General features: G+C 23.3%; 5 protein-coding genes across 5 annotated transcripts; 4 read left to right on the top strand and 1 right to left on the bottom strand.

The window, feature by feature from the left end:
- Positions 1–118: 118 nt before the first annotated feature.
- Positions 119–1626, top strand: PVVCY_1001350 (SNARE protein, putative; the record flags this gene model as incomplete). The annotated part of the gene is made up of 7 exons (XM_008625588.2): positions 119–195; positions 416–485; positions 581–693; positions 804–933; positions 1062–1118; positions 1294–1378; positions 1559–1626. 7 exons carry the CDS (start codon positions 119–121, stop codon positions 1624–1626), a joined length of 600 nt encoding a protein of 199 aa, XP_008623810.2.
- Positions 1627–2246: 620 nt separating this feature from the next.
- Positions 2247–3971, top strand: PVVCY_1001360 (actin-like protein, putative; the record flags this gene model as incomplete). Its single annotated transcript, XM_008625589.1, has 1 exon — positions 2247–3971. One exon carries the CDS (start codon positions 2247–2249, stop codon positions 3969–3971), a length of 1725 nt encoding a protein of 574 aa, XP_008623811.1.
- Positions 3972–4764: 793 nt separating this feature from the next.
- Positions 4765–6069, top strand: PVVCY_1001370 (cytosolic Fe-S cluster assembly factor NBP35, putative; the record flags this gene model as incomplete). Its single annotated transcript, XM_008625590.1, has 1 exon — positions 4765–6069. One exon carries the CDS (start codon positions 4765–4767, stop codon positions 6067–6069), a length of 1305 nt encoding a protein of 434 aa, XP_008623812.1.
- A 388-nt stretch (positions 6070–6457) lies between these two features.
- On the bottom strand, positions 6458–8246 carry PVVCY_1001380 (DNA primase large subunit, putative; the record flags this gene model as incomplete). The annotated part of the gene is made up of 2 exons (XM_008625591.2): positions 6458–6497; positions 6652–8246. 2 exons carry the CDS (start codon positions 8244–8246, stop codon positions 6458–6460), a joined length of 1635 nt encoding a protein of 544 aa, XP_008623813.2.
- A 1991-nt stretch (positions 8247–10237) lies between these two features.
- Positions 10238–12812, top strand: PVVCY_1001390 (phosphatidylinositol N-acetylglucosaminyltransferase, putative; the record flags this gene model as incomplete). Its single annotated transcript, XM_037634433.1, has 13 exons — positions 10238–10321; positions 10456–10549; positions 10696–10819; positions 10907–10983; positions 11088–11137; positions 11269–11341; positions 11463–11511; positions 11652–11748; positions 11843–11871; positions 11994–12033; positions 12163–12272; positions 12542–12601; positions 12752–12812. 13 exons carry the CDS (start codon positions 10238–10240, stop codon positions 12810–12812), a joined length of 948 nt encoding a protein of 315 aa, XP_037490531.1.
- Between the last annotated feature and the right edge of the window lie 1250 nt (positions 12813–14062).

Below are 14062 nucleotides of genomic sequence, written 5' to 3' on the forward strand. Positions count from 1 at the left end.
TAATACTCAATTGCATACTTTTACACCACAACTAAAATACATAAAAATATCATAGCATTTCTTTTATAAAAAATATATTTTTGGAGTTTGCTAATTTTTTATATTTTATGAAATAAAGATGAATTTATTAGCAATTATTTTAACCAGACACGGAGATGACACTACATTCCTTTGTACAGCAACAGATTTAAATAAGTAAAAAAAAATAATAATATTTATACTTATATAATAATGATGTATTTTTGGTGTTTTTTAGTTAATCATTACTGAAACATATTATTCATGCATTCCTTTGGAATTTATACACAAGCGTTTATATTTATTTCTTATACGAAAAAACATAACATACATACACGTATGCTCGAGCCCGATAATATGTATTGATGCGCATATATATTTATTTCCCCCTTTTTAGCTATTCTTTTATTAAAAAAATGGCATTTAAAGAAGCTGCATTTTTTGTTGCTAGAACAATTCCTTCAAGGGTTAGTAAATACAGACTTATTTATTACTACTTTAATTAGTTCATACTTTAATGTATATATCTTATATACTTTATCATATTTTTTAACCTAACCAGATCGAATATGATGTAAAGGAAATTATAACTCATGAAAACAACATTGTTTTTGCATTTAAATACTCCGATAATATTTGCCCAGTGGTAATAGCAACTGATGATTATCCTGAGAGGTATTTTTAAAATTTTTATAAAAGCATTATCACACTTTACTTTTTATTCCATTGCATATTATGCATTTATTTACTTATTTTTTATTTTTATTTCTCTTTGCTCAAATCAGGGTAGCATTTTACATGATTAACGAAATATACATGGACTTCATACGCACAATACCTAAAAACATATGGAGTGAAGTGAAAGAAGATAATAAAATATCATTTAATTTAAATCATTATTTATCAAAATATAAAGTATGTATTTTTTTAAGAATAAGAATAGTTTCTAAAATATATGTCCAACTTCTTTCGAAGAAATATTGATCTTAACTGTTGTGTGTAAATATGAATTTATTAAATTCGCAAATATTTTCATTTTTTAGGACCCTTTAGCATGTGATGCCATAACTCAAACAAATATGAAAATAAGCGAGAATGTTGTAAGTTAAAAAAAATTATATTAATAGTTACAAATTATATGACCAACATGTGGATATATGTGTTCTTTTAGTTAATGGCATATATAAAAGAGAAATGTGAAAAATAAATTTTCTCATATAATTTTTATTATTAAAATTGGATATATTATAAATTTTGTATTTTTAATTATTAAAGGCAAAAGTAAGAGTAACTATGGATGCGCTTATTAGGAATAGAGAAAATTTAGACGTGCTTGTTGACAAGAGCAAGGATCTTTCGAGTATTTATATATTAATAAATTCAATAATTTATGCAATTGTTTATAAACAATTAGTTTGTGGCCATTTTAATAAATGAATATATGCAATATATAGTATGCCATTTAATTGTTTTACTTTTATAACTATATGTCTATATTTTTCTATCATGCTTCATTCTCATTTTATTTATTTTTTGATAGGTACAACAAAACAATTATTTAAACAAAGCAAAAAACTTAAAAGGAAACAATGCTGTCAGCTTATGTGAGATTTTCCTTACCATGTTTGATTTTTGTTAATATAATTCGATTGTGTATTTTTATTTTTTTTATTATATTTTTTTTATAACACAATTAGGTTTTTATTCAATTTTTTAAAATTTTAATTAAAAATAGCGCTTACATTAATTATAATATTTGAAATAGAAATAATAATGTGCATATTATATATCGCTATTTCCGTTTTCATTACTACTTTTTTGTTATAACATTTTTTTAATGTGTATATAATGGATGAATTATTATTTTAAACCATATACTTCTCAATAAAAAAAATATAAAAAAATAAAAAGACATCAAAATAGATAATGTATTAAAGGTACCATAATTAAAATAAAAGAATGAAAAGTGATAAGCTTAGTAAAATATAGAAATAATTTATAAAAAAATACCTACGAAATGAATTGTACGTAATCATATATAAAAAAACTAATGTGTGCATATTCAGAAGCATAGAATAACAAAATAATTTCATTAAAGAAAGAATAGAACTTCGAGTCGTTCATCCGTAATATATTTATGTATATGAATATGTGTTAATGCTGAATGTCCTATTAGACACTTTATACATAACCCCCCAAAAAAGGCAGTATAATAAATGTAAAATAAAATGAATGTCAATAAAAAGGATGAAATTCCCATATTATATAGCCCAATAGAAAAAAGCTTGTATGGGAAATTAAATAACCCTATAGAGCCATATATATATTTAGAGAATTCTTTATCTTCGAGTGAAAAAAAGAAGAAATTAAATCGTAGAATAAGTTTTAGTAGTTTTTCAAATACTACTTGTAGTGATATATTAAAGCTAAATAATTATTTAGATATAAAAAGCAATATATTATTATTATCATTGAACAATTATTCTTTTAAAGTGGGGTTAGTAAATAAATATGATTACACATTACAAAGTTTAAGATTACCTCAAATGGAAATAATCGAAACATGGAGGGAATTAGGATATATGTACCCTCCATATAAAAACTATGATATTTTAGAAGAGTGTATTTATCATTGTTTTAGTAATATATATAAAATGGATTTAAAAAATCAGGATTTATTTATCCCACTTTCTAGTAAAAATAATATGAAGGATTTTTCAACTATTGGCGATATTTTATTTAATTCATTTCAGGTGAAAAATCTTGCATTTAAAGAACCTTCATTTGTGACTTCTTTAATTATATTAGAAGAATTAAAAAATATAAAAACAGGAATACAAATTTATAGAGAAGAAACAAATAAAGAATGTGACTTTATATGCTATAACGACAATAGTAACAATAATGATATATATGATGAAAATCAAGATGAGGAAATATTAAACAAGGATAATATAGATAACGAAGGAGAGGAAAGTCAGATTGAAAGTAGTTTATACAATTTAGATTCCGATGAAAACCATAATAATAAGAAACGAAAACAAATGTCTAATGAACAAAATCAAAAAAATGGCCCAAAAGATGATATAAAAAATAATGAAAAAGAAAAGTATTCAAATGAATCCTTAATAAAACTAAAAGAATTAGATATTTTTAATTTTACATCTCTTCTTGTAAATATTGGAAGTACAAAAACGACATGCACACCCGTTATTAATGGAATTCCATTACCTGACTTAACTAACATATATTACATAGGAGGGTATGATATAGATAATCAAATTTTTGATGAAATGAAAAAAAATGAAATGCATCAAAAAGAAATCTCAATGAATATAGCAAAAATTGCAAAAGAAAAAAGAGTGTTTACTCCTCAAAATAAAGATGAAGCTGAATATTTATCTATACTTTATAATAAAAATCCTAAAAATTATTTTATAAATTCATATGAATTATATTTTAACAAAATATTTGCATCCGCAGTAAATTCAACAGAAATTTTTTTTTCACAATATTATTTAGATAAATATTTAAAAACAGACTCATATAATAATTTGCATAAATATGACATTAATTTTAATCCAATTATTACACAAACAACTTTGCCTTTAGCTATTTATAATACAATACAAAAATGCCCTATAGATTTCAGAAAAGAGTTATTTAATAATATTTATCTTACAGGCGGTTCGAGTATTATACCCGGATTTAGACAAAGGCTAGAAAATGAGTTATACGAATTTATTAATAGTAAAGAATTTTACAATAAAACAGTAATTAATGTTCATGCTCTGAAAAGGAAACTTTTACAAAAATATTCCATATATGTTGGATCGCACTATTTTTTAGAATTTTTTGATTATTATAAATATAATATAAGTAAACAAGATTACGAGGAATATGGGGAAAGTATCCTCGAAAAATTAAGCTTACAAGGAAAGTTATTGTATTAATTTTTTTTTGCATATAAAAAGTAAATGCAATTGAATTAAACTAGAATTTTTTACTGCCACTATTTTGCATATTCATACAAAGGTATGCAACTATGAGTTTTATTTTCGAAAATCCATAAATTATTCTTCTAAATGCTTATACTAAATTTTATAGTTATCCATTTTTATAAATAAATTATCAATGTAAAGATAATTCCATATAAAACATTTACAAGCAAATTTGCTATTGTTTATACATATTTTATTTATTATATATATAATATATATGCTGATAATTACTAAATGGTTATATAGGAAATGGTGTTCATTTTGGGTGGCGACAATTTGTGGTATTTTTTTCATTGCAATTTTTTTTTTGAAAAAAACTAATGCCTACTATCGCAGTAAAGACGTAAATTAAATTATTGATAATAAAATTTTTTAATAATAGGGTTTGAGTAAAAATTGTTGTTAAAATGTTTAATTCTTTTTGAGTATTTGCTTTTGATAATTTTAATATTTTGAAACAAATATAATAAGATGAAAGCATTTGATATATTTGTTTGAATTATCGTTTTGTTTTTTTTACTATTTATTATTAATATAATTAAATTTAATTTATTTAATTTTTTCATAAGTTCATTTGGTTTTCTTATCAATTTATGAATAAATATTCATAGATATTATTTTGTTTAAGAATAAAATAACCATCCCATGCTAAAAAAACGTGTTTGTACATTTTTTTACGTATAAAACTAATATTCAAATAAAGTAATATGCCATTAAATATGTAAGATTGTATATCCATTCATAAATGAGTTCACGCAATAAAAACACCAGTCGTATTATCCCCTTTTTGATTGGGACATTAGCAAGTTTTGCAGTAAATTATTATTTAAATAATAAAAAAACTGTAGACGAATTTATAAAACAACATGCCGATAAAATATTAACAAAATTTATAAAAAATTACAAGAGAAAACAATCTGAAGATGATAGTATCCCCAATGATTGCCCAGGTATAGATAGTGAAAATGCTGGAAAGTCCCAAGCATGTGATGGTTGCCCAAATAGAAAAATTTGCAATGACCCAGAATTAAAAAAACAAAAAGAAAATGAAAAAAATCAAATATTTAATGAAATTCAAGAAAACTTAAAAAACGTTAAATATAAAATACTTATTTTATCGGGGAAAGGTGGTGTAGGTAAATCGACGATTGCATCCCAATTAGCTTTTGCACTATCACATTTAAATTATGATGTTGGTTTATTAGATATTGACATATGTGGCCCATCTATACCTGTTCTAACAAAAACAATTGATAGTGATGTAAATTATGGTATAAATGGCTGGATCCCAATTTACAAAAATAATTTATCTATTATGTCTGTTGGATATTTATTGCCTAATTTTGATGATCCAGTAATATGGAGAGGCCCCAAAAAAAATGGATTAATTAAACAATTCTTATGTGATGTATATTGGAAAAATTTAGACTTTTTAATTATTGATACGCCACCTGGAACAAGTGATGAACATTTAACTATATGTTCATATTTAAAGGATAATTTAGATGGTTGTTTAATTGTTACTACTCCTCATATTTTGTCAATATATGATGTTAAAAAAGAAATTGAATTTTGTAAAAAAACTAATATTCCTATTTTAGGGGTTATTGAAAATATGTTTCAATCAATATTCGTATCAAATTATACTGTTCAAAATATGTGCTCTGATATGAATGTAGATTATGCTGGCCATGTTACTTTTGATCAAAATCTCATTGATGCTTGCCACCAAGGGATAGGATGTTGTGACATAGATAAAAATAGTACTTCATCTAAAGAAATATTCTCAATATGCAAATTTTTAGCTCAAAAAATATACGCAAAATATTCAGATCAAATAGACCACATTGAGCCTCAGCAATTGACTACCGATCAAACTCCTATTGATAATACTGATCAAAATGATAACAACAATTTGATTCAAGAAGAAAGTGAGAATAATCAATTGAACGACCCACAGAATATCATGACAGAAAATATAGATTTATCCAAAACTCAAGTACTCGAGAAAATTATACGTGATGTTGTTTCAATCGTTGATGAAAAATAAGGATAATATGAAATATTACATTAAATTATGTTATACTATATTCGTTTTCATTTTTTTTTAATTTAAATTTGTTTTTTTTTAAATCGCATTAAATTTTGAAAAATAATGCTAATTATATTAATTTAGTATATTGTTTATAAAAAAATGTCATTTCATAGTATTTTTTTTGTACAAAAAAGTTTTAATTATAAACCATTTTTTAATATATTGAGACATGAAAAAAAAATCGAGCTTTAGATGGCTCATACATGTCATCATGTGTGTGCACAAGCTTACACATGATGCTCTTATAATGCAATGACTGTTTTTGTACTTGAAATTTTGAATATATCCCGATTTATGAAACTTAGCATATTTCTACTTCCCCAAGTAAAACATATTGGGAATTTTATTTTTTGGTTACATGCGCCATTTTTGATTTGTAATACCTAAAAAAAGGGGGAAATGAATATTAGTAATAGAGGTTTATAATAATAGAAAAATTGGAATGTATGTACCTTTTTGTCTATTATATATATATATGACCACGAATTTAAATTAAAAAAATATTAAAGATTGGTATATTTTTTGTTTTTTTCTTACTTTCTGCTTTCGACATAAAAGGAATTTGGGTGATTTCCTACCCCATCTCCAGGAGAGTTTGGGTGAGTTTCCGTAAAAAATTTAACACAAGCTAATTGATATTCGTTATTTTTTTTATATGGCATTATAGCTTTAATTTGATCATCATTTAATCCAAAGAAAAAAAGGAGGCTTTTTAAATGGGGCTCATCAAAATTTTTAAAAGGGCAACCATGTGTATCCCCACTGGATGGAATAGGAAAATTATTAATTATTTTTGAACAATTATATGGAGTAAAATCTGTTTTTTTTCCTTCTTTTCCATACATATAACGTATAGTATATCTATGTTCTTTATCAAATTTATCTGGTTGCATCCATATTGATCTATTAGTTTGAATATTTTCGTCGAGTGTCATTCCTGCTCCTTTAAGAAATAGCCATAACTGTTGTCGTCCCCAATGTTTTAAATGCTTGTCTTTTATATAATTAACAAATATTCGACGCATGCATGGAGGAAAGGATTGTTTATATATGTTATACAAATTTTGGGGCATCAACCTTGTATCTTCTGTATGCTCATAATTTTGTCTAAAATCTTTTGCTACATAAGCTTTTGGTAATGCTGCCAAAAAGGATGATATTCTACTATCATTTTGTACATCTAGAAGTAATTTTTCATTTTGCTCTAAATATTTAAAAGATTCTTGAATGTTTATTTTAAATTGAGTAATTAATATTGCATCTAAATATATATCTGGGACATATGCAATCCCTTTTTCAACACATACTTTATGGTCTTTAACTAAAAAATATGCATCTGGGAAAAATGGAACTTTAAATAATTTTTCTATAGTCTCTCTATTTTGAATAAACGCTGTATATTTATTCCATTTATCATTATTACTATTGTCCGTAGTAGCATTACCAATATAAGCCACTGAAGGCTTTGGAATAAAATCATAATTTAAATTTTCCCTTTTTAATAAATAGATTAATCCTCTTTCGCTTTCACCTAAATGATCTTGATTAAGAACATTTATATTTTTTAGTTCATTTAATCTAAATGTAAACAATTTTAATTCTTGTTTTAAAAACCATTTTTGTTTTTCTTTATCTTTTGAAAATGCTATTCTTAATATATAATGAGATAATAAATCGGTCATTATAATATTTTCCATTTCTTCTTTACTATAGTTTTTCATAGATTGAATGCCAAATTTATATTCATATATTTTTTGTCTGATTTGCTTAGTTTTATTCTCCATTGAATTATTTTTATCTAGTTTTTTATAGCTGTCACCACTAATGTTACTACTATCATGGTGATCTTTCTCTTCTCCAATTGTATACGTATCGAAAAATTGTAACAGAGCTAGCCGTTTTGCTCCGATTTCTTGAAAATTGCTTAAACTGCAATGGCCAAATATAGGAGGATATTTATATAAACTTATAGGCATATTAAAAGGATATATACAAGAATAATAATCAAAAAATGTTTTCTTCTTATCCTCATTTATTTCATAATTTTTAATTGTAATATTTTGGAGTTTCTTTTCGTTTAGTTTCTCTTTGCTGGCTATCGAGCCATTTATTGATCGCTTTCGTATTATCATTTTGTATTTTTTGAGTTTTGTAATGTTATTTATAGTGTGATTTCCACTTCGGATTGCCGTTGATATTTTAAATATACTTACGGTTAGTACATCAAATGATGCTTTAAAGCTAAATTTTCACATACACACATGCATATGCATTTATATGTGTATCTATTTTACAAAATATGATATATGTTATTATTGTAATGATTTTTTAAAGGAATATTTCTACGCTTCATCCTTTAAAGTATTAAAAGAGCAATGCTTTAAAATAAAAATAATTGAGCATCCATCTAATTCAAAAAAAGAGAAAATATGCAATATGCTTATTACACATTTTGATGGGTTTAGAACTTCTTTTAGTATTTTTATAAAAGAAAATGGGAAAATTTGAACAAGTTATTTATTTTAATAAAATTTCATATAATTAACATTTTTTATCCAAACAAAAAAATTTGGACTTATATCTAAAATATGAGAATAAAAAGAAGTTATTGCAAAATCTTATGCTCCGAATAATTATAATATTCTTTTTGTTTCTCCTTCGCGCGCTTTTTATTGTATAATATTAAAAGAAAAATAATAAATAAATGTGTTATTTTTTCACACACGTATTTGATATTTAACTATATACTTAATATATAATATTTATAATTAAAGGTGTTATTTTATATTACTTATAATTAAATTTGCCATTTATCTTTAAAAATGTATAACTGTTTTTTTAAGCATTCTTATCAGGTCTTTCTCATAAGCAGGAATGCATTCTTTATGTGCCTTTTTAATATAAAAATATAGCTCTATATAATTAAAGTTTATCTTCAAAAAATATAAGAAAGAAATATAATATGCTTTAAAAGTGAAAAGAGAAAATATTGGAAAATACAAATAAGAGAGCATTTTATATTTTATTAAGCTTTTCATTATTTTTATTTTATGGGCATGATTTTATAATATATCATAAAAATACAAATTTTTTTTTAAAATATTGTTTTTTAAAATGTCTATAAAGACCTATAATATTATATTATGGAAACATTTTGAGAATATGAATTTATTTAAAATACGTTGTAAACAGATAAAAATATATATATCATAAAATCAATATTATATATATTATGTGTGTGTGTGTGTTTATACCATTACTTATATTTATAAAACAATTTTTTAAGTGGCTTGCGTTTTATTTTTTAATTTCATTCCAATTAAAGAATAAAATGCATACTATGGTTGTTTCAAAATAATTGGGATATATATTGTTACAAATGGAAAAAAGGGGGAAAAATTAAAGGAACACCCAAACCTATTGTCACTACTTTTCTCATAGTCGGTTTTTTTATATTTATGAAGGTATAATCATATATATAAGATATGTACGTATACACACTTGTATCTATATACTTATACAATAAATCTGTATAGCATTAAACAAAAAGAGAATGGGATAATAACCTAGAATGACTAATTTCATACTTTCTTATTTTTTAATATGAATGAACTATTCCAAAATGATGGCAAATCTTCATTAATATTTTCCTCATATTTATTGTTTTAAATTTTATATAACTTTTAACACACACAAAGGATAAAATTGTGTGAAAATAAGTCCAAGAGGGCTAACATAATTACAAACATAATAAAAATTCAATAATATATATGTAACAAGGGTAATAATTGGAATACACATATACAGCATATATATAATAATACTTTTTTCTATTTTCAAGTGTATATAATAAAAACGAATAATTCACACAATATTTCTGTTCATATATATGTATATTTATGTGAAATAAAAAAATGTTATTTTATTTATTTTTTTTCTCACTAAATATTTATTATCCAACTTAATTAAATGTTAATTTTATATTAACTTTCCGCTAAGCTTTTAACACATTTTCAAAAATTCGAGATTTGATATCTAATATACCTAATATACGTATATTACTATAATGCTAATTATATGGAATACAACTATATTATATAAAACCGGTTTATGTAATTTATGAATGAAATATAAAATGAATAAAAGTTCTAAAACAGAGGATGCAAATAACTCTTCTTGTTTAAATCAACCAAATAAAAAAGAAAAAGTAAGGAAAACCATTTAAAAAAGCACAATAAATCAACAGTAAAACATATTATTTCCTCCAGTGAATAGCCTCGTGCTTATCCATCTAGTATATGATATATATATGTGTGTGAATGCTTTTTATTTTTTTGGAAGAAATTAAAAAAATGGAGGAAAATATTATATGAAGACCAGGACTATGAAGACAATTATGTACATAAGGATTTCCTAAGTCATCTTCTAACAAATTGTAAATAAGACACTAAAAAATCAAATAATAGGCAACGAAAATAATAATAAACAACGCATTTTGAATTATGAGATTTATACATGTATGAATATTATATTAATAACCCCTTATTTAGTATTTCTATTCTTTTATCGTTTTTTTATTAGCTCGAACAAAATACAAATATTCAGATATTGTGCATAGCATGTTATGCATAAATCATCAAATTATGATTGTACTTTTTCACCTACTATCCTATTATTCCATAAATAATAACATTATATCAGATAGGTATAATTTTTTCAAACAAATTCAGTGCATATAGACAGTAAAATGATACAATCTAATAATGAAACTTTTAATTTTTTTGCATAATAGATTTATATACACAATTAATATAATAATTATAATATTAAAGGAAGTATTAGTTTATGAAGTCCATAAATCTCTTAATGGTACCCCTCAAAAAGGGAAAACGACACAACCATAACACAATAATACCGCGAGTCTTAATTATTTATTTGCTAAAAAACAAAAATATATTCCATTATTTTTATAGATACCTTTAAAAATATATTAGACACTACAATCATTATTGGAATTATATGGGTGAGTATGCATATATAATGCTTTTGCAATACCTACATCCTTATATTTTATACATTAATATTGTGTAAGTATTAATATGTATGTACGAATAAACTCATATTATATATATTTTATCCTTATCATTTTAAAAGATATTGTCCCCGGTCATGATTAGTTTAACACAAACACATAGCGATGACACTGTTTACCTTGTATCTTTATGCAGTAAAAACCATTATATTATTCCAATAGATATTGTGATTGTTTTACAAATGATTAATATGATAGATATATAAAATATACACATACACACGCATATATATATGTTTTTATGTAAATTTTATAGTACTCCTACCAATCCACTTTATGTTTCATAAATATGGTTTCATGTATGAGTAAGGATTTTCTTATATTACATATTTTAACTGGTTACATAATCTTTAAGAAATATTATAAGACGTTTTTATTTAAGTGTGTTATATACATATTTTTATTACTTATTTAAATATCTTCTCTTTTTTATTCCAAATCTTAGGAAAAATGAAAATATAGATATATTTGATTCAACTTCCTTAAGTTGTATTGTTGTCGAAAGTGTAATTTTAGGATCTCGCTTACCATCAATAACCCAGGTAGAATTTTCATATTATATACATCGCTATTTCATGCTTACATATCATATTATTTTATTAATAGAATATTGTATTTTTAAAATTTTTAATTTAGGTTTTTTCCTTTCTACTTTGTTCCTCAATGTAAATTTCATCCAAATACATTAAGCTAATAATGCACATATATATTGTATGCATTATGACAATTTTAAAAAATATATAGAAAAATTAAAGATTATATTTTGTTTTAAATTTTATGTGCTCAGACTCTTTTTCTATACACCATTCATAGTCCAGACAATAGTTGTGAGTAATTGAAAAGAGTACAAATTTAGAAAATAAATTAATAATAGAATTATAATAAGAAAAAACATAAATTATAATTATGGAATCAAATTACACTTATATTTTTATATTTTTCACTCCTTTAAGCAGCTAAAGAATATTAATTATTATAACTATGTCTTATTCCCAATTATTTTTATAATTCTATCCATATGCATAAGATGCATATCAGTTCCCCTATTCTATGTTAATTTATTTGGGTAAGCTCTATATGCAATATGTTAATACCTTTAAATAATTTATTCTTATAGGTGTTTTATTCACATATTATATGTCTTTGTTTTTTTTTCTCATTTATTTAAATATATATATATATATATCACACACATTTAATGATTAAATATAATGAACTGTAATATTCAGTACCCACACTAGCATATATAAACACTTTTTATATGCCAACTTCAAAACATATCATAAGTTTCCAATATATTTTGATAATAATATCCAATTTATTTTTTTTCTTTAGGCACGCTTTCATGCTATTTGTTATCCCTGCCCTTTTTGTAAACAAACATAATTCAAAAACGTAAGAAAAATGATAAAATAAAAACAAACTAACATTGGTTGAAACAACTGAAGTTGTTTCATATATAAATGCATGAATATGTTTGTATATGCATGTCTATTATTATTTTTCCGTTTCATTTTAATACTTTTTATGGATTAATATTTTTAGGGTACTAGAAGGACCCTGGGATATATCTGGTGTTCCTTTTGTACAAAAATCTACGGATTAATAATAATTAAAATATTATATTAATTTTTCCGACATTTGTTTTTTATGTTCTTTATTATTTTATTTTTTTTTAACTTGATGCACATTTTTCGATTGCATAAAACTATGAAAATTGTTACGAATGCTAAGCAATGTGTATAACTTAAATCGCTTATTGTTTTTTATTTGATTATTATTTAATAAAACTTTCTTTGTAATTTATATTTAACTTTTAAATGTACTTGTAAAAATGTAAATATTTAGGATCATTGTGATAGGAAATGTTCTATTGCTTTAATATAAAATAATGCAACAAAACAAAATGGAGCATTGTTCAACTTTCGATACATATTAGTATAAAGTGTCTATAGTTATTAAGCATTAAGGAAAGGAATACATACATTTATATTTATGTGCATGTTATATAAATGGTGTATATGTAAAGATATAATTATAATTTCATTCTGAAAACTATTTTACATTGAAACAAAAAAGAAAATTTCACTTCATCCAACCCCAAAATTTATATATTAAGAATATATAATAATTAACCAAATGATTTCCTCTCTATATAAACACACTTATTATTGATTTATATTTTTTGTTTCTTTTTTTTTAGTTTTAATGGCATTTTATATGCATATACGTTATTTTATTAGAACTTTCGTAATAATTGGGACCCTTTAAAAAAATTATAGTATTTAATGTTTATAAATTATGATACTTTCATTCATTTTTGGTTACACAATAGTAATATATATATATAAGTATATACAACATCGATCTACCTAAATAGTGGTGTAAAGCTTTCATATAAAAACCTTTTTTATGCAAGGTGAAATTTTTAGTAATTTCATGAGAGTTATAGAAGATAAAAATGAAAATTATTATATACGTATATATTATATTTTGAATAATGCAATAATTACAAAGTTCCATAACTATTCATTATATATATTTATGTGTGTGTGCATGCGCGTGTGTGTGTAAATCTTCTTTCCAACGTAAAGTGTATAAGTTTATATTAAATATTCAAATTGCTATTATAAATAAAATTGTTATTATTCAATATTTTCATGTTTATTTTTTGGGAAAATGGAAAAAAAAAGAAAAAAGTAGAAAACATGAAAAAAAAAAATTACAAATTAATTTCTTTCGTCTCCTTATAATATATAAAATAAATTACCTTTTCAAAAAAGATAATATTTTTCTTATTTTTATTAATAATGGTGGAAAATATTAACAAAATTTACAATGCAACGATTAACCAAT

The sequence above is a fragment of the Plasmodium vinckei genome (assembly GCF_900681995.1).
Source record: "Plasmodium vinckei vinckei genome assembly, chromosome: PVVCY_10".
NCBI lineage: Eukaryota > Apicomplexa > Aconoidasida > Haemosporida > Plasmodiidae > Plasmodium > Plasmodium vinckei.